The sequence below is a fragment of the Solenopsis invicta genome, chromosome 3 (genome assembly GCF_016802725.1).
Source record: "Solenopsis invicta isolate M01_SB chromosome 3, UNIL_Sinv_3.0, whole genome shotgun sequence".
Classification (NCBI taxonomy): Eukaryota; Metazoa; Arthropoda; class Insecta; order Hymenoptera; family Formicidae; genus Solenopsis; species Solenopsis invicta.
The window spans coordinates 11,404,369-11,429,081 of record NC_052666.1 but is presented as its reverse complement, the minus strand read 5'-3'; the positions used below and the strand labels follow the sequence as shown (position 1 = coordinate 11,429,081).

The 24,713-nt window shown below is 31.2% G+C and overlaps 1 protein-coding gene across 1 annotated transcript; it reads left to right on the top strand.

Annotated features, from left to right (window-relative positions):
• Positions 1 to 17,432: 17,432 nt before the first annotated feature.
• On the top strand, positions 17,433 to 21,832 carry LOC105203932. Its single transcript, XM_039447322.1, has 7 exons — positions 17,433 to 17,984; positions 19,746 to 20,011; positions 20,094 to 20,246; positions 20,438 to 20,491; positions 20,700 to 20,846; positions 21,007 to 21,248; positions 21,748 to 21,832. The coding sequence occupies exons 2-7, from the start codon at positions 19,747 to 19,749 to the stop codon at positions 21,820 to 21,822; spliced, it is 936 nt and encodes a 311-aa protein (XP_039303256.1). The 5' UTR covers positions 17,433 to 17,984; position 19,746; the 3' UTR covers positions 21,823 to 21,832.
• Positions 21,833 to 24,713: the final 2,881 nt, after the last annotated feature.

The following is a 24,713-nucleotide window of genomic DNA, read 5'->3' as shown; positions in this document are numbered from 1 at the left end:
TTAAAAATAAAGAGACAAAATATATTTTTCACCGTTTCTGATGAAATCTGAATTTTCTATATGCGCCATAGAATACTGTTTGCATAAGTGATGTATAAAACATATAGTTTACATTGTGTTACGTTATTACATTAAAAATACAAAACTACAGTACTTACTACATGATTTCATCGTGGTATCAAATTATATTTAGACATGTCAAAATTGAATTATACCATTCTGTGATCTCATCTGTCAGAGCTTGCATGATTTGCGTTTTGAATAATTTTGAATTGCGTTTTGTATGACCTCACAAAATATATATAATTTCTTCATTTAATAGTCGATACGTTGGCGGTGATTGCAAAATAAAAAGAACTCTAAAAATGTTACGGCATTAGTCGCTCTATGAATAACTCACAAAAATACAAGAGGAAAAATAGTAAACTATTACGTTCCAATCCAGATCGGAGCAAGTGAGAAATATCCTTTATATTCGTAAATATCCTTTCTACACTTTTTATATTTTTTTCCGCTCACTTATCCATATTTTTATTTACTGAAACATCGCCACGGTATACACCTCACAATTTAGGGAGGAGATTGGCATTGACGTCCACAGCATATAAATATCTTGACATAGGAATCAGCGTGGGACATACACCGTTTGTGGAGATACTTATTGGTGACAACCGCGGCAATCAAATAATCTTATCTCATGCAACGTGGACAGTACTGTTCCAGAAACGTATGGACATTGAGCGACTCGTGCAGTCGATTTAGCCTTTCTCAGCGTTACCAATTCAAGACATCATTGTACACGCACCGGCAGAAATGATGTCTCTCCGCGCTGACGCTCGGCTGCCGCACACACGCGAGCTACGCGAGGCGTGCACGTACGTGTTTCGTGGCAGCGCGGCGGAGGTCGGGGTCCCGGCAGAAAGTAGTGGGTTGGGAGGGGGGGCGTTTCGATACCGCATCTTCCTCACTCGACGAGAGAAGACACGGAATCGAGGCGCTCGAGAAACTGACATAAATGCTGTCCCTTGTGCCTATACGGCCGGTATACGGGATATCGCGATTCGTCGCGCGCTGTTATAATTTTTAATTGCATAAAGAAATTTATTCGGATACGAATATTCGTTTGAAAAATAATGTTAATACACTACTCAAAAAAAAAAATACAGAACACTTTCCAAACACTAAAAATTAGGCTATTTTCAAATGACTGTAACTCGGTGAAAAATTATCGTAGATAAAAAATAAAAAAAGCATTTTAAAGCTTAAAAATCCAACTTTAACGCTCTAACAGCAGATTTTCAAAATTTTTTTAACTTGTCTTATGCAGTAAAAAAGCACATCTTGTTTTGTTCCTTAAAATTTCATACTTTTGACACTTTGCAGCTCAACCAACAAATTTTTTTTGAATAATTCAAGTAAAGCTTCATAAACTACAACATTTTGCCTACAAAATGGTTTTTTTTAAATTTCTCTACGATTTTTTTTTAATCGAGTTACGCAAGTTTGAAGCTAAATCTACATTTTTTACAAATGATATCCGTCCGTACTCCGTGAAAAATCATCGCAGACAAAAAATCAAAAAATTATTTTAAAGCTCGAAGTTTCAGCTTTAACATGTTATTAATGGTTTTCAAAAATTTTCTCAATTTCTCTACTATGTCCCAAGAAAGATACACTGTTTTTTCCTTGAAATTACGTATTTTTAACAGCCTATAGCTCAATAAAAAATTTTTTCTCGACAAATCCAATACAAATGCCATAAAGTATGACATTTTCTCTACAAAATGCTTTTTTTTAAATTTTTTCTACGATTATTTTTGACCGAGTTACAAGACTTCAAAGAAACACATTTTTTATAAACAGTAAAAAAATTTGTGTTAAATTTAACACATTTTGCATGTCCCAAACGGTCCACCCAAATTTTTAAGTTAATTTCACGCAAGGCAAATATGTTAGTCAATCACGTAAATATTATGTAATAAATTAACACAAAAAATGTAACACTATGACATAATTTTATAAACATATTTAATGTCACATAAACACATTTATAATGTAAAGTTTAACTGAAATAGTATGTTGTTTTTACATTTTATGAAAGTAGTTGTTCTATATATTGATAAAATCAAAATGTAAAATTAACACAAATATTACGTAAAAATTTGACACAAAAATATAACATTTGATACTATTTAAAATTTTTTTTTTTTTTGTAAATTAACATATTCATAATGTTAAATTTTAATAAAACGAGATGTTACTGTTACATATTCTGAAAGTAATTATTCAATATATTGATGAAATTAAAATGTAAAATTGAAGCTACTTAAATGTTAAGAATTAAATACTTTTACATAGAAGAAATGTTAATGTTATTTTCTTTAAATGTCAAATATTATTAATACTACATTATTATAAATATTATTAAAAAATAACACATTAATAAATAAAAAAATTTTTATTTGATATTTTTATTACATATTTTAATATTACAGAAAATATTCAGTCATAATAATATTATCTTTTTCTGATGTTTCATAAATTTCCCAACTTTTTGTGTATGGTAAATTGGCTACATCCATTACAAATAATGTACATTTATTAGCAATAACGTATCCCAGATTTAATGGGGATATACCTATAGTAGTCCAACTTTCACACAAAGTAAATACTTTCGAATTTACGGAAAACAAAACTTTTATTTGACTAAAGTTAGGGAATTTTTCAGAAAAAGATGTACATATAAATTTATTTAATAATAACTTTGTACCTCTAAATGCTACGCTTTTTCCAATGTAAATAAATGTATCAAATGTAATATTTAAAAATTTTGCAATTATTTTTGCATAGTCTGTACATTTTAATTGTTGCCTTTTAAAATTTTGTAGCACTGGTTGATTTTTTAAAAGATCAGTTGTATTTTCCCATTGAGAGAACATATATTTTTGGTGACGTACTGATAACGTAAATGCAATATCTTTAAAATTTTTTATTTTATAAGATAAATCTTTAAAAAAACCATTTTTGCTTTCAAACCGCATTGTCCAGTAAGCTCGTACAGGACCCATTTTCTTTATTATTATAGGATAATGAGTAATTAAGTGATCTTTAGGTGTTAAACGAACAGAATATTCTTTAATTAAAAGTTCATGATGTTCTTTTATTATAATTTCTAATTCACTTAGCATATTAAACGTAATTGTTGGTGATAAAACAATTTTCAACATTTTCATGAGCAGTAGTATTATTTTCCATTTTGTAAAATTTTCGCCAAGTTTAGAAATTAAATCTTGTAGAATTAAAGGTAAAAATGTTATTAAACAAAGAATTTGCCCTGCACGTTGTCCAACTGAATTTGAATTTTTACTGAAACGTATACAGTTTGGAAGATTTGCTTTATTACATATACCATAATCAAACGCTTGTATTTTATCATTTAAATCACTTAAAGTAATAAGTCCAGATTTGTTACAAAAATCTATAAATAATTTTAAATCTCTGTGACAAATACCCTCTAAAAAGTCATGCATCACATCAACATTCAAATTTTCGCAAACTTTAAAATAAGCTAAATTAAATAGAGCACTTGTGTTTTATTCCAAAAAAATTTAACGTATCGTTATTAGCATAGTTTCGTTGATTTGATAAGTAACGAAAACTTTCTGTTGTTCTTAACAAATTTGGATCTGCAACACATGCTTTTTCAGCATCTTGTTTATGCATTGTACAAATTTTACAATAATAATGGGAATTAAAAGATTCATTCATGCCAAGCAACATAGCACCAGCTAAATTATCACAAGCTAAAGATATTAATGTTCCTTTTATATATTATAGGCATGTCGTAAAATAGGCATACCATTGTCGGACCTAGAAAGGGGCTAGAAAGGCAAATTCTGGATAGAATTTCCTTAATAGGCCCAGAATAGGCACTGGCGTGGATGCCACTATCAAGGTCTGCTAACGTCGGGCCTAGAAAGGGATTAGAAAGGCAAATTCTGGATAGAATTTTTTTAATAGGCCCAGAATAGGCACTGGCATGGATGCCAGTATCAAGGTCTGCTAACGTCGGGCCTAGAAAGGGACTAGAAAGGCAAATTCTGGATAGAATTTCCTTAATAGGCCCAGAATAAGCACTGGCGTGGATGCCACTATCAAGGTCTGCTAACGTCGGGCTTAGAAAGGGATTAGAAAGGCAAATTCTGGATAGAATTTTTTTAATAGGCCCAGAATAGGCACTGGCATGGATGCCAGTATCAAGGTCTGCTAACGTCGGGCCTAGAAAGGGACTAGAAAGGCAAATTCTGGATAGAATTTCCTTAATAGGCCCAGAATAGGCACTGGCGTGGATGCCACTATCAAGGTCTGCTAACGTCGGGCCTAGAAAGGGATTAGAAAGGCAAATTCTGGATAGAATTTTTTTAATAGGCCCAGAATAGGCACTGGCATGGATGCCAGTATCAAGGTCTGCTAACGTCGGGCCTAGAAAGGGACTAGAAAGGCAAATTCTGGATAGAATTTCTTTAATGGGTCTAGAATAGGCACTGGCATAGATGCCACTATCAAGGTCTGCTAACGTTGGGCCTAGCTTCACTTTGCATCGTAAACAAGAGCAGAGTGTGGGGTAATCTTCATCTTGCATGGAAAGTTGAAAATCTTTTTCGTTCGGTTTGTGAAACATTTTTTGTTAATAACATTTTAACGAGTAACGAGCAGCGGCTAATATCTCTTGAAAGTCTGCACTTAGAGTTATGATCTTGACAATATATGTCAAGTTCAAGTTGGTCGGAAATAATTCTTCTATACTAAATAATGTCTCTGAATGGAATATCATAAATAGTGCTTTAATATGCGCAAATATGGATATTTCTAATAAGGTCTGCCATTGAGCTTAGATATGACCAAGCAAGGAAAATTCTGAATAAAAATTTATAAATAGATATGGATGTCCGTACAAAGCATGTGCAAAAGTCTATGTATTCATAGGATCTATTTACTGTTTAGTTTATTTAATTCAATTTGTTTAAACTCTTAAAGAATTTTATTTTGAAGTCTTAAGTAAAATTTATCATAAAATAAATTTGAAATAACATCAGAATAACTATGATTTTGCTTCTTAAAAATAATATTTAAATAGAAAGATTCACACAAATAGACTACAAGTCTACATTTTAATTTTGTTATAAAGAGATTATTTTGAAAATTTTAAATAAAAAGAAACGATTATTTATCAACAAATAGATAAGTAACACATAATTGTAAGATATTTTGATGTAAGACACCGTATTTTAAATGCATGAAGTATTTTACAAATTTTTTGTAATTTTGAATCAAAAAATAGAAATAAGTAAATAAGAAGAAAAGAAATAAAGAAATTTCGAAATAAATATATTAAAAATTTTTATATTTACATTATTATATATTATGTGTGAAGTAAAGGTATAACACAAATAGTTTTATCTTCATTCAGCTGATCTGATTGTGTAAATAAAGTAACTAATTTACATTTTACATGTTCTATTGGTACATTAATTTCTCTAATAGGATCTTCGTCTTTAATTCTCCATATATTCATACGATCTGATCTAAATGGATACATATACATAGCTCTTTCTTTCTTCAATTCTTTACCTGTTATCATAATGTTTAACGAATTAATCGGTCTTGACAATAATTCTACCATTACGCATGTTTCATCTTCTAATAGTAATACGTTATCAGGATAAGTATTTTTTATTGTAAATTCTTTATATTTTAGTGACTTAATATTAAAAGTATTATGTAACAATTTTTCTTTAATTATCTGTATAACAGGTGGAATATTAGGTATTTCTCTGTTTACAAGATACTTTTCATGAAGTCTGCGACATATTTGAGCCAGAACATGGTTTCCTGAACGAACAAGTTGTTTAATATTACCCAGTACACTTTCAAAAGGAAAACAAGTTATTTTACTTAAATTACATTTTAGATTTGTAACATCATCAGCCAAATGTATCAAATTGTGCATATTTATTGATTGTGATTTTTTTCCATAATATATTTGGGCTAATTTAACAAATTTGTGAAGATATATTTTTGCTTTTTCGGAATATCTCAAAGCATATTCATCATTTGATAATATGCGACATGCAGCATGAAATAAAAGAAAATGTTTAAAAAGTTTCGGTTTTAATAATTTCTTAAAAAGCAAAGGTCCACTATAAAGGAGGATAAATCTGAGTTCAGTCGCTTTTAATTTAGCAAAATATTTCACTAATGATCTCGTTTTACGTTGATATTCACAAGGTATTTGTTCTGACATTTTTACCGATCTTTCTGTTAAAATTTGTTTTTGGCGATAATTAAACTTGAATGCTGAATTTTCAAGCCAAAATTCAAGTAATTTTTTCATAATTCCAATACAGCACAAATGCATAAAGTCGAGTACAAATTTATGTATCATGTCTATTGGAGGCTTAATTTCTAAAAGCGGTGAAACTCCAGTGTGATGCTCAGGTTGCTCTTGCATTCGAAAACTCCTGTCTGTTCTTTCATCACAACTATCAGAAGTGAATATCATTCTTCTCTCAAATCTTTCACCTCGTATAAGACATCGTTCACATGCAAAATAAGCAGCGTGACTTTTGCACTGTTTTAAAAAAGATCTGGCTGGTGTATCGCATGTAAAACATTTTATAAGAACTTTAAAGTGTTTACCATTAATTTCTGTACCGCTATTTAATGTATTTATTTCATTTATAAATTCCTTAAAAAATAGTTCTATAGTACCTGGCTTTTGATCACCACAATATATAGCAACAGGAAATGGTTTATAAATGTCTGGAGAATAATCAATTTTTGCTAAAATTATCCATAATTGTTTTAAACTAGAACGAAATAATGGCATTCCATCTACGTTTAATATTAAATAAATCTCTTCATTATGAAGTTCAAAGTTTATGTTCTCAATTCCTTTTTTTATACCAAAATAAACGAATTCTTCGTCTCCTAAGCGTTGAATTTCATATTGTGCCGTTTTTGTACCAAGAAATGTTTTAGATGAGTTTGGCAATTGTGGAATTAAACGTCGCCTTAAAATATGCAATAGTTTATCTAAATGTGTTGCTCGAATATTGCAATCAACAGCCCATGTACGAAGCTCACTAATTTCAACCAATTCTTTGTTATTGTCGCAGTCAGCTTGAGAATATTCAATATCTATTTCGTCAGCATTGTTGTGTTCATCAGATTCATCGTTATCCTACAAAAGAAAAATTTTAATTGGAATTTAAAAGAAATATAAAAGAAACTTGTTAATGCATAAAACAATGTAGAAATAACGTAGTAAGTACTTTTTAATGCTTCGAAAATACAATCATATCAATGAACATTATATATATATTTATTTATATTAAGGAGAGTTTTCTCCTGTAAGTTAGATTTATATACTCGTATATATTACAAAATATTTGAAAGAGCATATCAAATGTAAATTTTTATTTGTAATTTATATGAAACAAATTTTTCTATTTTAATTCTTTATCATCCCTGGTAGAAATTGAAATCGGGCCCCGACCGGGTTCCTGGCTGCTTTTCCCGATTTGAAATCGGGCCCTGGCCAACAAGCCCGGTCTGGACCCGGCCGGGGATGTAATGATTCGCCAAGTTGGGTTCCTAACTAGAGAGCCCGGTCAGGCCCCGACTGCGGTTCCTAACCAGGAACCTGATCGGAGTTTTTGGCCGGGGCCCGATTGTGTTTGTGTGCTGGAACCTGACCGGGTTCTTGACAAGACTCGATCGGGCTTTTGAATCATGAAACAATAATAAATATTGCAAAATAATTTTTTTAAAGACATAAAATTTTGAATGTATGAAATATGTTTATTTTTTGTACTTTTAATATATACATATTATAAAAAATAAGGAATAACATTATGAAATAAACATAAAGTTTTAACATATTTATGATATTAATGTTTTTGAAATTCTTAATAATTATTATTATTATTATTACTAATTATATTTTTATTAATTATATTATATATATATATATATATATATATATATATATATATTATTATTAATTATTCAATTGTCTCTTCATCATCGCTATTGGCATCATCGTTAAAGGCTTTCTTTTGCCTTTTCTTACGGAAACCATCCCAATCTTTGGCATTGCTTAAAACGTCACCAATTGCTTTGATGATTGAATTACTCTACGTTATCTCTTTATAAATAATTCTCAAAGTATCTGGAAAGAATAGTAAATTGTTTAAAGTTGATAAATTTATAAATCAATTATAGTTTAATAGAGTAATAAGAGAGTAAGTTATTTTTAATAGTTTCAATTACTTTGTAAAATGGAACAAAATGGCATTCCTTTTATTAATGTTTTTCCAGGAACTTGTTTTTGTGCAGTAAGCTTCATTGCCAAATCTCTGCTTAAACATTGTTTAATCATTCGCGTAGTTGATTTCCCGAGTCCTCCCGTTTGATCAACACCAAATTGCAGAAGATTACTCTGGAAATTATGGAATTATACATAGCAAATTTGTTTGTACAATATATTCGAGTTTGTTACACAATGTTTGCTTACGAACTGTTCCTGGCATCTTTTATCACTTGTCAATGCTTCATTGAGAGCTTTTAATTGTTCAAGTGTTTGACATGGTAAAGTTAAATTATATTTTACTGTGAAAGCAAGTTCTGTCGTTCCATTGGCATGTAAATTTTCACTTTTTTGGCGCAACAGCGTCACAACTTCTGCCAATTGATCATGGATTACTTTTAATGTGGATTCCATATCACCCACTTTTTGTTTAAGTATCTGTAGATCTGTAATTTGTAAATATATTATATATTTTTATTAATATTATATATTGTCTAATATTAATACGTCATGGACCATTCTCTATAAATTAAGATATCTATTTTAAAATGTACCATTCTCTGGTAGAACTTTGTCCTTGCATTCACAATTACTTTTGAATGCGTCTAAAGCATCTGAGCGATTCAAATTTATATTCGCATTATCCGATTGGAATAGAGATTCTTTGGTAAAAAATAAAAAATTAGTAAAGGATTATTAAAAAGAAGAAAAAATGGAAATAATAAACATTAATCCACTGAAAAATGTTATCTTTTTATATATACACACGTGATTTTTTAGGTGGTTGATTTTCTTTACCAAATTCTTTATTCGGCCTAATATTTTCGACTTCGCAGTCATCCTCGATAGAAATTACTTATAAAGAAAAAAATCTTTAGGCATCAAAAATTGTTGTAACGATTAATTCGTATTTTATATAATTATGTACTTGTAATTACATACTTAATCTTCTCTTCCGTGGCGTTTTCTTTTCAGACATAATAGGAGTATGAGAATGAGAATGAGTTTTCAGTTTCTTTGCGGAGTTACTTAAAGACGTTTCTACAAAAACACAAATTAAAAAATATTTGACATAATAATGACGATTCCGTGTCATAGGAAATAGGTTTACTGATACAATTATAATCTATATACCGTGAATATTAGTTACTGATTTGGGCGTATTCATTAACATTGTTGTCTCATTCATTTTTCTTTTAAGACATTTTATTTTAAAGTCCTTCTCGAAGCGTGCTGCCTGTTCTTCTGCTTCCATATTGGAATCAGATGTAAACGCATATTCTTTTTTCTGCAGAATATGCAACTTTTCCACTGCATCTGAATATGTTTCTAGATTATAAAATAATTTTTATAGTTTTATTTTTTGTTCAATAAAATATTTGACCGATTAGATTTCTAACTTATAACTGACCTGCAACGCCTTTTATGGAACAGGGATATTCCGACCAACTTTCAGGAGCATCAGCATTGCATTTAGCCATTCGAATTATTAATTCAAAATCCTCTTCGTTATAAGGCGGTGCCATAAATTTTGTCATCAGCTTTCCTTTTTTTTATTGAAAGACACCCATTTGCTGAGAACAATGTCTATTGATTTTCGTGATTTTGGACCACGTTTTGTAAATTCAATTATAATAAATTTTCCATCTTTCTTATTATTGTCTTTGATTAACTAAAAAAAGAAATTATTAAATATAAATAAAATAATTAAAAACGTTTATAATTTTAAGAAATGTGTTATTTATGTAAATTATATATGTTATGACTAAAATGTAAACCGTTATTCGCAGCTTTTGATAAAAAAGGATTTGACACTACGTAATGTCTATGTATAATACTTGCCGGATTTTGAGAATTACTCATGTTTATAATTATTTTTTCCGTGACCAATTTTTTGCAGTCCGCATCTTGATTAATTGTGATATTTAATTTATTCGTGTAGCAACGGGATAACAAAAACTCGTAATCTTTCTTCTGCTTGAAAGTTCAGACACAACTTCATAGCTTTGTTGGCAACTTCATTAACGGAAATTTGAACATACGATGATGCATGATTATGCATCTCCCACATTCTTAAAACCGATGAATTAATTGGAACAGTAAATACGGTTTTTTTACATTCCAAACACAACCTTCAATCATTATCGATTGTTCATGGTAAATGATTCGGCGTATTTCCACTGTACTGTTATCTTGCAGAATGACGACATTATTTGGTGGTTTTATTGACAATAATGATTGTTTGTATTGTAATTTTATAATTTCATTATTCTTTATTTTTATAATTTTCCATGTACTTATCAAAGGAACTGCTTTTACAACATATGACTGCTCATGAAGTCGTCTACAAAATTGAGCCAACGGCCGATTTGGTGAACGAATCAAATACTTTATTTTGCCCAAATAATTTTCAAATGGGAAAGCAGTAATCTCACTTAAACTGCAACCTGTATTAAGAACATCTTCAGATACATGGATTAATTGATGCATATTCAGTACCACAGTTTTACGTCCGTATAGAGATGATAATTGAATAACAAACTCCTTGAGATATTCTTTAGCTATTTCTGTGTGATTAAATGCTGTTTCTTTTGACCATAATAATCGTGAGCCGATGCAAAATAATATAAAATGATTGTACATTTGTTCATTTAAAATTTTCTTGAATATGATGCTACCGAGATAAAGTGCAATTAATTTATATTCTGTAGCTTTGTAGCGGGGAAAATCTTTTAATGGTCGACACTTTCTGGGAAACTCATCAGGTATTTGTTGCTTTAGATATTGTAGGCGTCGAGAAATTTCATTTTTGCTTGAGTGACTTAATTTATCAAAGAATAATTCTATTAATTTTTTCATTACTCCGAGAAATCCAAGATGCATGTAATCTAATATAAACGATGAAATCATATTTATACGTGGCATTATTAATAATAATGGTGATGCGCCTAAATGATGATCGGGATCTTCAAAGTTTCTAAACGATTGATCAGATCGCAGATCACAGTTGGATTGTAAATAAACTGTTGTTCGTTCAACTTTTACACCTGTGATATTGCAACGTTCACTTGCCTTGAATGCTGTGTGGCTAACTGTTGATTTTATATATGCTCGAGCTAATGTATCGCAAATAAAACCTTTAAAGCATAATTCGAAACGTATTTTGGATATGATAATACCATCTTCTTGTATTCTATTAAGCTCGGCGACAAATTCACGTAAATACTCATGAGATTTTTTCGCTTTAGAATTACCCGAATATAAAGCAATTACAAAAGGTTCATAAAGTATATGAGTCGAATGTATTATACCTAAGATGGGCCAAAAGCATTGCGAGCTAGATTTAAAAAGTTGAACACCGTCAATGTTTACAAAGAAATCTAATTTTCTCTCGTCAGTTATATCAATATTTACGCACTTTTGTAAACCTTGAGCAATCCCAATATATACAAATTCTCCAATTGAACCATCCGCATCTTCTATTTTCTGAATATTATATTTCGCATTTGTCGTACCTAAAAACGTTTTGGCTGATTTTGGCAAATTTGGTTTCCAACTTTTTCTCAATATTAAGAGTAGTTGCGTCAGAGCAGTATGATTAATTTTATTTTCTAATGCCCATTTTATTAAATTTTCAACATCAACGTCTTGTCCGTCGTCGTACCTTTCTTCATCTTGGTCATCATCTATTTTTTCTTCAATTTCATTTTCTTCCAAATAATTGGAAGATCGATCCGTATCAGATTTATAACTTGCTTCTTCTTTAGTTTCATTTTCTTCCAGATAATCGGAAGATTCCGTACTTGACGTATAAATGGAAATGTTACTGTGAGAGCACGACTGTTGATTTTCACTGTAATATCCTGATTTTCTTTTTTTAACTTCATCACAGCACGATATTTCCGTAACCTAAGACGATTTAAGGTTACACTCTTATTCTTTTTATGATTCATTTTACTTTAGAATGTGGGAGATATGCCATAATCATGCATCATCGCCTGTTCAAATGTCCGTTACAAAGAATAATGAGAAGAAGAATGGAAGGCTCCATATGAAACGTATGTTAAAAAACGACCCTCATTTTAGGCTAAAACTTAACATCTGAAATGTCAAAAAATGTCGAACTCAATGAGTTTCATGGTTGTTTAGCAACCATTTTCTGTGTTAGCAACTCTCTCCGCTCTCTCCTCTTACGCCTCATATCCAAGATGGCCGATCAAATAGTTAACATCTGAAATGTTAGATGACGCGCAGTTAAACGGGTCGCAAACTTTCCATTCTTCTTTTCATTATTCTATGTGTCCGTTAATGAAGTTGCCAACAAAGCTATAAAGTTGTGTCTGAACTTTCAAGCAGAAGGAAGATTTAGAGTTTTTGTTATCCCGTTGCTACACAACGAAATTAAATATCACAATTAATCAAGATACGGACTGGAATAAATTGGTCACGGAAAAAACAATTATAAAAATGAGTGACTCTCAAAATCCGGCAAGTATTATATATAGATACTACGTAGTGTCAAATCCTGTTTTATTAAGCTGCGAATAACGTTTTACATTAGTCATAACCTTAAATAAATAATACATTTTATAAAATTATAAACGTTTTTAATTATTTTATTTATATTTAATAATTTCTTTTTTTAGTTAATCAAAGACAATAATAAGAAAGATGGAAAATTTATTATAATTGAATTTACAAAACGTGGTCCAAAATCACGAAAATCAATAGACATTGTTCTCAGCAAATGGGTGTCTTTCAATAAAAAAAAGGAAAGCTGATGACAAAATTTATGGCACCGCCTTATAACGAAGAGGATTTTGAATTAATAATTCGAATGGCTAAATGCAATGCTGATGCTCCTGAAAGTTGGTCGGAATATCCCTGTTCCATAAAAGGCGTTGCAGGTCAGTTATAAGTTAGAAATCTAATCGGTCAAATATTTTATTGAACAAAAAATAAAACTATAAAAATTATTTTATAATCTAGAAACATATTCAGATGCAGTGGAAAAGTTGCATATTCTGCAGAAAAAAGAATATGCGTTTACATCTGATTCCAATATGGAAGCAGAAGAACAGGCAGCACGCTTCGAGAAGGACTTTAAAATAAAATGTCTTAAAAGAAAAATGAATGAGACAACAATGTTAATGAATACGCCCAAATCAGTAACTAATATTCACGGTATATAGATTATAATTGTATCAGTAAACCTATTTCCTATGACACGGAATCGTCATTATTATGTCAAATATTTTTTAATTTGTGTTTTTGTAGAAACGTCTTTAAGTAACTCCGCAAAGAAACTGAAAACTCATTCTCATTCTCATACTCCTATTATGTCTGAAAAGAAAACGCCACGGAAGAGAAGATTAAGTATGTAATTACAAGTATATAATTATATAAAATACGAATTAATCGTTACAACAATTTTTGATGCCTAAAGATTTTTTTCTTTATAAGTAATTTCTATCGAGGATGACTGCGAAGTCGAAAATATTAGGCCGAATAAAGAATTTGGTAAAGAAAATCAACCACCTAAAAAATCACGTGTGTATATATAAAAAGATAACATTTTTCAGTGGATTAATGTTTATTATTTCCATTTTTTCTTCTTTTTAATAATCCTTTACTAATTTTTTATTTTTTACCAAAGAATCTCTATTCCAATCGGATAATGCGAATATAAATTTGAATCGCTCAGATGCTTTAGACGCATTCAAAAGTAATTGTGAATGCAAGGACAAAGTTCTACCAGAGAATGGTACATTTTAAAATAGATATCTTAATTTATAGAGAATGGTCCATGACGTATTAATATTAGACAATATATAATATTAATAAAAATATATAATATATTTACAAATTACAGATCTACAGATACTTAAACAAAAAGTGGGTGATATGGAATCCACATTAAAAGTAATCCATGATCAATTGGCAGAAGTTGTGACGCTGTTGCGCCAAAAAAGTGAAAATTTACATGCCAATGGAACGACAGAACTTGCTTTCACAGTAAAATATAATTTAACTTTACCATGTCAAACACTTGAACAATTAAAAGCTCTCAATGAAGCATTGACAAGTGATAAAAGATGCCAGGAACAGTTCGTAAGCAAACATTGTGTAACAAACTCGAATATATTGTACAAACAAATTTGCTATGTATAATTCCATAATTTCCAGAGTAATCTTCTGCAATTTGGTGTTGATCAAACGGGAGGACTCGGGAAATCAACTACGCGAATGATTAAACAATGTTTAAGCAGAGATTTGGCAATGAAGCTTACTGCACAAAAACAAGTTCCTGGAAAAACATTAATAAAAGGAATGCCATTTTGTTCCATTTTACAAAGTAATTGAAACTATTAAAAATAACTTACTCTCTTATTACTCTATTAAACTATAATTGATTTATAAATTTATCAACTTTAAACAATTTACTATTCTTTCCAGATACTTTGAGAATTATTTATAAAGAGATAACGTAGAGTAATTCAATCATCAAAGCAATTGGTGACGTTTTAAGCAATGCCAAAGATTGGGATGGTTTCCGTAAGAAAAGGCAAAATAAAGCCAATAACGATGATGCTAATAACGATGATGTCAATAACGATGATGCCAATAGCGATGATGCCAATAGCGATGATGCCAATAGCGATGATGAAGAGACAATTAAATAATTAATAATAAAATATATATATATAATTAATAAAAATATAATTAGTAATATTAATAATAATTATTAAGAATTTCAAAAACATTAATATCATAAATATGTTAAAACTTTAGTTTATTTTATAATGTCACGTTGTCTCTTATTTTTTATAAATATGTAAAGGTATACATATAAAAAATAAATATAATTCATTATCTTACATTTCAAAATTGTATGTTTTTAAAAAAATTATTTCGCAATATTTATTATCGTTTCGTGATTCAAAAGCCCTATCGTGTCTAGTCAAGAACCCGGTCAGGTTCCAGCATATAAACTCAATCGAGGCCCAGGCCGACAATCCCGATCAAGTTGATGGTAAAACGCACATACATAAAAATATATATACTGCTAAAAAGTATACAAAATAACGAGCTCGTAACTACACTTCTACCAATCTGTTATCTGTCGTCTGTCGTCATTATATCGATTTATTTTCTGTCTATATTTTATAACTCAATAGATAAGATTTTGAATATATTCATTATCGGACTATTATTATTTCTCCCGCTGAGACACCAGATCGACTCATTTGGTTTGTACAGGCCAGACTCCTGATCGAGCTTCTCAATTCGGGATCGCCTGATTTGTGCTATCCGGGATCCCGATCGGGCTTTTCAATTCGGGATCGCCTGATTTGTACTATCCGGGCTCCCGATCGGACTTTTCATTTCGGGATCGCCTGATTTGTGCTATCCGGGCTCCCGATCGGGCTTCTCAACTCGGGATCGCCTAATTTGTGCTAACCGGGCTCCCGATCGGGCTTCTCAACTCGGGATCGCCTGATTTGTGCTAACCGGGCTCCCGATCGGGGCTCGCTGAATCGGGATTGCCCGATTATTCCTGACCGGGCTCTGGTTGGGAACAGGGAATGCCCGATCGAGTTTCTACCAGGGATGATATTAACAATAAATTGATACTTAAAGTATTTGATAGCAATGATAAAATTTGAAATCTCTACAAACAAATTACATTATTTTATACATTTAACTCACATTATAACTATATATATTACTGTTGTCATTATCAATGTCAGACACGTCTGCAAAATGTTGTTCACATTCAATATTGCTTGTATAAATGTTATGTTCCATTAATTCATTATTCTGTTCTCGTTCAGAATTATTGGATGTATCACTCGAATTATTTTTTAATTGTTCTTCCACCATATGTTCTGCCACCATGTGTTCTGCAAATTTATCAAAATCTTGTTTTTTTTAGAAATATTTTTATAAATATCCTATTTTTTCATTTCTTAATAAAAATAATGAAAAAGTATATATTATATAATTATTATATAATATATTAAAATTTATCTTATGTAAAATATAAAGTAATTATAAAATTTATATCAAATAAAACAAAATCTGTGTAATGTTATTAATAACAATAAACATTATAGTCACAATAACCATTATAGTCACTGTATTTATTAATTACTTAATTTTACTTACAACAAAAACCATACTAATTTTATTTTTTAAATAAAAATAGAGATGTAAGATGATGTGGAAATCTTTACCTGCTTTGCGTTCATTTTCATCTTCAAATGTTTCTAAATATCTTTTTTTTACTCTATACTTATGAACACGAAGTCGTGTTAATTTCCTTTTATACATTTTTCACAGATTAATTGTAATAGATAAAATGTGATATGTCGTTATCTGTATTTTTAATTCTTTTTGTTTAAGCGGAGATCTATTGAGTAAAAATTAAATAATGAACAAAAATCCAATCAACATAAAATCTAGAAAATTATTTGAATGATTTTTCTCTTACCCTTTCTATGTCTTCAAGGTTCACACCGTAGTTTATTCTTAATGTTCATAATGTTTACCATGCAATGTCCACAAATTTGTGATGGCGACAACGCGTAGAAGTATCAGATTCTTAGTCGATAGCTACGCACGTAAGAATCACCCAGGATCACCTTTCTATACGAGCTTCTGTTAGTCGAACTGAACTATGCGGGATGAATACTAGTTTCAGACACTAAAATGAGGGCGGGTCAAGAATTGCAACGCTTTATATATCGTCATCCTTTCTATAGTATTCGACTCGACATTTGGCAACGATTACGGCGGGCTCGTATATGGTGTGTGTGTGTGTGTGTGTGTGTGTGTGTGTGTGTGTGTGTGTGTGTGTGTGTGTGTGTGTGTGTGTGTGTGTGTGTGTATGCGCGTACATGTTATATGTTATTTTTCGTTTCGTTTTCGCATGAGTCGTACATGACTTCGATCTCTGTCTTTACAAAGTGTGACATTGTAGAGTAGTATGACGGCCTTGACCTGTTGGTCGCCGTCTCGGAGCGAAAATTGAAACATCGGAGTGTAAAAGAAGCGTTAAAATTTTTTTACGCTTCTTTTAGGCTTCGGTGTTTCAATTTTCGCCTCCTAGACGTTTTGTTCACGTTTCTATCACCCTTTCCTTACATTCGACTTATGCTCCAAATTTTATTTTCACCAGAATTCAGTATAGTTCAGTTTGACTAAGAGAAGCTCACTCTGTTGAAAAACTTCATTTGGCGCCTTACGGACGCCGAAAAGTCTAATCAGACCCCTCACGTGACTGCCATTACGTGGCGCTGAGGTAGTGCTCGCTCTCTCTCTCTTGCCGTTGCACGGCGTAGTGACTAGTGGGCTCTCTCGCCGTTTCGCGGCCATTGTAATCCACGATTAGAAGCATCTTCGGATAAAACGAGAAGTATTTGTGAACTGTGTTCGTTGGCCTGCTACCGATTTCTAAAGAAGGACGGATTGTCCTCTAGAGGTTCGTCTCCGAGAATCTTGAGAATCACGAAAGCGCAAGAGACCTGTTCGACTTCCTGCTTGGTTAGCCTGACTCAAAGGCTCGCTTTCTACGCGGTGAACATCTCATACTTTACAAGTCCGAAATCAGGTGTGTTCTCGTCTGAGGATCTGGGCGTATTCTCGTCCGGTGCAGGCCTTTTCTTTAGCCTCACTGACCGATCCTCGGACATCCCATAAATGATTATCTCGAACATTCTCTCGATTTCGGTCTCTCTCTCTCTCTCTCTCTCTCTCTCTCTCTCTCACTCACTCACTCACTCACTCTCTCTCCATAGTGAATCTTGCTTTCTCTCTCTAGTGGTTTTTGTCTTATGTGAGATTAACAATGCTACTTGAGATCAGTTTAAAGTGTTATCCTCGAAAGGCTTTGTACGTCCGTATTGTTTATTTCTCTATTAGCGTTTTTCATTGGGAAAACTAGTGCGCACTGAGTGCACTCGCCGCAGGCAATTGGACGTTTCGGTTCGCGCGAAGACGGTGCGAACCGAAACGACCAATTGTCGTTTCGGTTCGCACCTATATGTGTACGTATTGTTTATTTCTCTTTTATTTGCGTTGCTTTTTTCAAGCCTAGAGAAAGATCGTTAAATTCCAGTCAAAATTACAATATAGTTTTCTTTTTTACTTGTGTTCCACATTAAAATAAATTTCGTTTATAGTTGATTGATGCGTCTTTAATCATTTTTTTTTATCTCCTACCTCGACCGGTATTGCATTCTTTTCCAAACACGCTTACATCGCCGCGAGTCGAATGATGAATCAATGCACGCGAAAATTGATTAGTTTGTCTTTTCCGCAACAAGCGGAGATCTATTGGATAAAAATTAAATAATAAACAAAAATTTAAAGATCATAAAATGTAGAAAATTATTTGAATGATTTTTCTCATATCCTCTGTACGCCACAAAGAGGAATAAAAGTTTAATAAACTGTTAAGAAACTTCACAAGCGATTTCACCGATCACACTTTTCAAAAGAATAAGCACTGACTAAAATTACCGTTTAATAGATTGATATCCAAATTTTAGAGAGAGAGAGAGAGAAAGAGAGAGAGAGATAATTATTCAAAATAAATGATTAAGCGATGTTGCTTTTGCCCGGCATTAAACATATACGAAATAGAGTTCTCGTGCAAAGTATGTAATATCAATTATATCAATCAAATTGTACGTAGAATTTAAACAAGCATTCATACAAGATATTGCTTTCTTTGAGTGAAGTATGTAATTATTCTAATCTCACAGATAAAACCTATATGCGTGACAAAACAAACTTATCTTACGACAGGCATATTTCTATTATAATACATTATTGTGACAACAATTATACTAGGTTTTACATAAGAAAAATGAGGTTATGCAAGATCTACATTTAACAGATATGTTATAAAGATTTTATTAAGACTCTATTTGCAAAAATCATCACGCACATAGTTTTTATGTCAGACTAGAGTGATTATTTATTATACATAGATACATATATGCTGTATTTCAAAAAGTAAAAGATACTGTTTTCCACATTAGAAAAAAAATAGTCTTTACACGTAACACAGTTTTAGCCATAATATTAAGGACTCAGACACAATGCCAGACAACAAGCAGCTCGCAATTTAATAATTCGTTTTCCAAATCTCATATGTATATATTTGTTCTATTTTTTATACAATAATATAAGTTTGATAATTTTCAAATAGCACTAAAAATAATGATTTTAATTAACGATAAAAACAACGAAATTAATTAATGACAAAAAAAAACGATTTTAATTTTACTTGAAATTATATTTATAAATAAATTGTACAAAGTTTATATTAATTGTTTTTATTATTAAAAAATGTATTTACTTATAGAATGGCAGGAAAAAAAATGCGTGACTATGTTCTCGTAAAATTTATTGAAGAAGATTTGAAATGTATATCAGACGAATCAGAAACCGTAGATGTTGTTCCCAAAGCTTGGCTACGTTATAATAAACAAATTAATAAGTTAGTTACTCCTTTTCCTTTTCCGCCGTATACATATCAAAAAATAAAAGATTTACATTACAAAGTTATAAATCTTCAAGAAGCTGACCAAAAATGGTCAATGTATCCGATAATTGTTGTAGGCCATGCAAGTAAGTAAATGAGATAATAATTGTTTATTATTTTATAGTAAAAGTATAGCAAATATTTTTTCTATTTATTTTATATATACAGGTTCATATGACGAGGCTTCACTTAAGCTAAACGAACTTAAAGAGAAACCCTACACGTTCACAGATGAGGAAAATCCTGACCAAGTATCAAATGCAATAATGCAAGAAATTAAAGATCATTATAAATCAAGCGATTCTGAAGTACCATCATTAAGTGAGGATGATAATGAGAAAGGTGTCGTAATAATATATTGTATATAAATAAAATTTAATATTAATAAAATATATTTAAAGTATTTTACTCTTTACATAATGTAAAAAAATTTTAGACTGATTAACTAAACAAAAAAATATATTTTAATTATGATTTCTATTTTGTGATTACTTACTTAATAATTTTTACAGATACAACTGATGAGAAAAAAAAAAAGAAAAAATTGTCAGCCAAAAACACGAAAAGTATGAAATATATGTTTATATTGTACTGTACAATATTATGAAGTATATTACATTAAGGCCCGGTTGCACCAATGTTATTTTGGCTTTAAACGAGACTTAAATATGTGTTTATCTTCATCTTTCTTTCTAAATAAATAAAGACACACATCTCACTTATTGTCGAAGTAACATTGATATAACCGGGCCTAATAGGTGTTATATTTTGCAGAAAGTAATGCAACTGAAACAATCCCTCAAGGTTCAAAACGAAAAATTGACTTTAAAAAAAAACAAGAAATGCATTCGCAAGAGACAGTAAAAGAGAATTCCAATCCAGTTGTAAGTGACGAAATAAGCTTGAACACTATTAAAAAAGGTATTCAAAATTCTACAAACAAAAAAATTAGTCAATTTGTTGATATAATAAAGCTGTTATAAAAAATGTTATGTACTAAATCCATTATTAACTAATTTAATAATTTTTATATTAATAGCAAATGTTAAACATATATTAATGGATATCAATATTTTTTCAGTTTTAAAATCAATGCATAGTGGTATTAACGAAATAAAAGCTGACATTATCTTCATAAGAACTGAGATAAAGGACATAAAACTATCCTTAAATGTCGCTCCTCGACAAACGGAAGGTGCACTAGTGGCCAACATGTATATGTTGAAATCAAAATATGCACTTAACATTCCTATATCAGAACTAGAGGAAATAGAAACATTGGATAATAAAATAGAAGACGATGCTGAATTTGCCGCAGATTTCGTATGTTTAATATTTAAATTTAATTAATATTTAAGGTGATTGGAAGTAACTCCATTTATTAAACCTCATTCTTGAAGAGACAATCTTTACTGAGATGACTTCGTCTTTTAATTTTGTCCAAAGTTTAGTTTTTCTGTTATAAAAAGTAATAATTCTCGTATTACGGGATGAATACAGGAAATATGGACACAGCACAGTTCGCTGACAAACATGAGCGCTTATGTGAGGCGACTGTCAGCTGTTGTTTCTAACAGTGAATTGTACCGTTACTATTTATCTCCTATATTTATTCCTTGATAAGAAAACTATTTTTTTTTATAATTTAAAAACTAGACTTGGGACAAAAGCAGGCTTATAATCTGGTAAGGATTGTATCTTTTCGAGGATCCCCAGTGTTTCCAGTCATATATTGAATATGTCTTCATTTTACATCTTTAATTTAAAATAAATATTTTAAAAAATTTTTACAAAATATAATTTTATTAATTTTTACTAACAGAATACTGCGCTGCATAGCATTTATGTGGAAAATGTAACTCTCACGAAAAATTTGACTAATATTTTGAAAGTGTAACACGATATGTACGAGGTGTGTTCAAAAAGTATCGCGAATTTTGAATTTTCGCGGGTTACGTATATTCGAATTTCGATCTTTTTGTGGCGTTATGTTGGTACTCATGTCTCTCACTTATGCCGACAAGCTCGGCCATTTTGAATGTTCACTTAATTGTTGACAGCTGCTTTGCTTGCACGTGTTTTGGATCGTCTTCGATTTTTACCTATTCAAAAAAATGGATCAAAGAACCTGTATCAAATTTTGTGTGAAAAACGAAATTAAGTGCGCGGATGCATTCCGAATGTTGACTGTGGCATACGGAGAAGCTACCTTGGACCGAAGCAACGTTTATCGGTGGTACAAAATGTTCTCAGAAGGCCGAGAAGATGTGAACGACGAAGAGCGTGCCGGACGCCCGAGCACTTCAATAACAGACGAAAAAATTAATGAAGTGGAGAAAATGGTATTGGCCAATCGTCGAATCACCGTTAGAGAAGTTGCTGAGGACCTAAACATATCGATTGGCTCGTGCCATTCGATTTTTATCAATGATTTGGACATGAGACGGGTCGCCGCGAAATTCGTACCAAACGCCCCTGCTCACACATCGTTGCTTGTGCGCGACTTTTTGGCCAAAAACAACACACTAATGATGCCGCAGCCACCGTATTCCCCAGATCTGGCCCCCTGTGACTTTTTCTTGTTCCCTAAACTGAAGAGGCCCATGAAAGGACGACGTTACGCTACGCTTGACGAGATAAAGACGGCATCGAAGGAGGAGCTGAACAAGATAAAAAAAAAATGATTTTTTGAAGTGCTTCGAAGATTGGAAAAACCGTTGGCACAAGTGTATAATATCTCATGGGGATTACTTTGAAGGGGACAAAATAGATATTCATGAATAAATAAATAATTTTTGAAAAAACACAAAATTCGCGATACTTTTTGAACACACCTCGTATTGATGACCTATACTGCAACAAAAAAAGTAATTGGAAAGAGAGTATTCAAAGAAATACATAATAACTTGTACTCAACTTTATATAGTAAGAATATTTTTAAATTAGTTTTATAACATTATAAGTTATTATTAATATAGTAAAAATATATTTTTTATATTTTTACAGATTTTTTTACTAAAATGCGCAACGATGACAGTAAAATTACAGAAATTTTGTTTGGCAAATCCCTAGGAACAGTCATCAGTGGAGCGAAAGACTGGGAAGGTCATCGAAGAGATAGAAAAACAAAACCAAACGATTGATTTATATTGTATTTTATAACATGGTTCATATTTTTTATATAGTTTATAATATTTTTTCGTTCTCTTTCTCTAATAAATAAATAAATATATATATATATATATATATATATACATGTATTTGTATCTTTTATTTTTCATTTTATTTTTCCAGAAAATTGTTCGCATAATACAATTTATCATGGTATTCCAATGCCTGAATTACAATACTCTTGATAAGCACATACATTAACAAAAGATTGCATTTATTATAGAGTCTAGTCGGGCAATCCAATGTAATGCCTTGTTAGGTATAACAAGAAAGGGCTTAGTTAGACATACCAAGATAGGATCTAAAGAGGCGTTCCATAATAGGGTCTAGTGGTGTATGCCAATAATTAAACTTAGCAGGATAGGGTCTTGTTAGTTGTGCCAGGATAGGGCCTTGTTAGTTGTGCCAGGATAGGGCCTTGTTAATTGTGCCAGGATAGGGCCTTGTTAGTTGTGCCAGGATAGGGCCTTGTTAGTTGTGCCAGGATAGGGCCTAGTTCGACGTGTTACAATAGGGCCAGTTGAGTATGTCCAAATAGGGCCTACTTAGGCGTACCAGGATAGGGCCTCTTTTAGCGTGCCAAAATTGGACTTGCCAAGTTGGGCATGTCTGGATAGGGCCTAGTTAGGCGTGCTAGAATAGAGCCTAGTCAGATATACAAATCAGGCTCTGACTTACACAAGCGTTACATCTCTGTGCAGGTCCTAATCAGGCTTCCTTGATAGGGCCTAGACAGAAATGGGGAAAAACTGTCTACAGCCTTTACAGGCCCCCTTTTAAAGTTCTACCCGGGTTTTTTATTAGGACCAACAGCAATAATTCTTGGTTGATTTATACTTTCATTAGAATGCAAGGGTGTACCATTCTAAAAAGATTATAAAATTATTAATTAATGTTACTTTGATTATGTATATAGGTACGTATTTACACGTGTGTGTGGGAGGGGGGGATGGATGGATATGTGGGTGGGTGTCTTTGTATCGTTAAGTTTAAAAAAGTAGTTGTCCTATACCTGTGTGAAAACTATTAACTTATTTATTAGATTCTTTGCTTTTTCTCTTGTAGCGAATTTCTTGCCTTTTGCTGTGGGTGGCACTAATTGTATCAAAGCAATAAATGAATTAACAATACGATCCCATTCTGAAAAATAAAATATTAAAAAATTTTAAAACTATAAATTAAAATGTAATTGAAGTGCAATATAAATAAATATAAAAAATAAATATACCAAACGGAATCTCATTGTTCTTTTCTGTTTCGTACACTGACAAAATAGCGTTGATATATTCTGGGTATAATTTGCAAAATCCTTCTTGATCAATTTCAGGAAAAAGTAGTTCAAATTCTACGTGAATCTAAAAAATATTAAATTTTTAATCTGAATTCTTATAATTGCAGAAATAATTTTTCAGAACTTAATAAATCTATTATATATTAATAACAATAATAATCAGAAGCCATTTTATTAAATTGAAAGTTTTATAAAATCCAATCTAAGTACATCATACTTATAATACGAATGAAAAAAATATCAAGAAAGTAAAAGAAAAAGATCATTAAGATTGAAAAAATTATTAATAAACTATAGTAATATCGTAAAACTTGATTTAAGAAAAA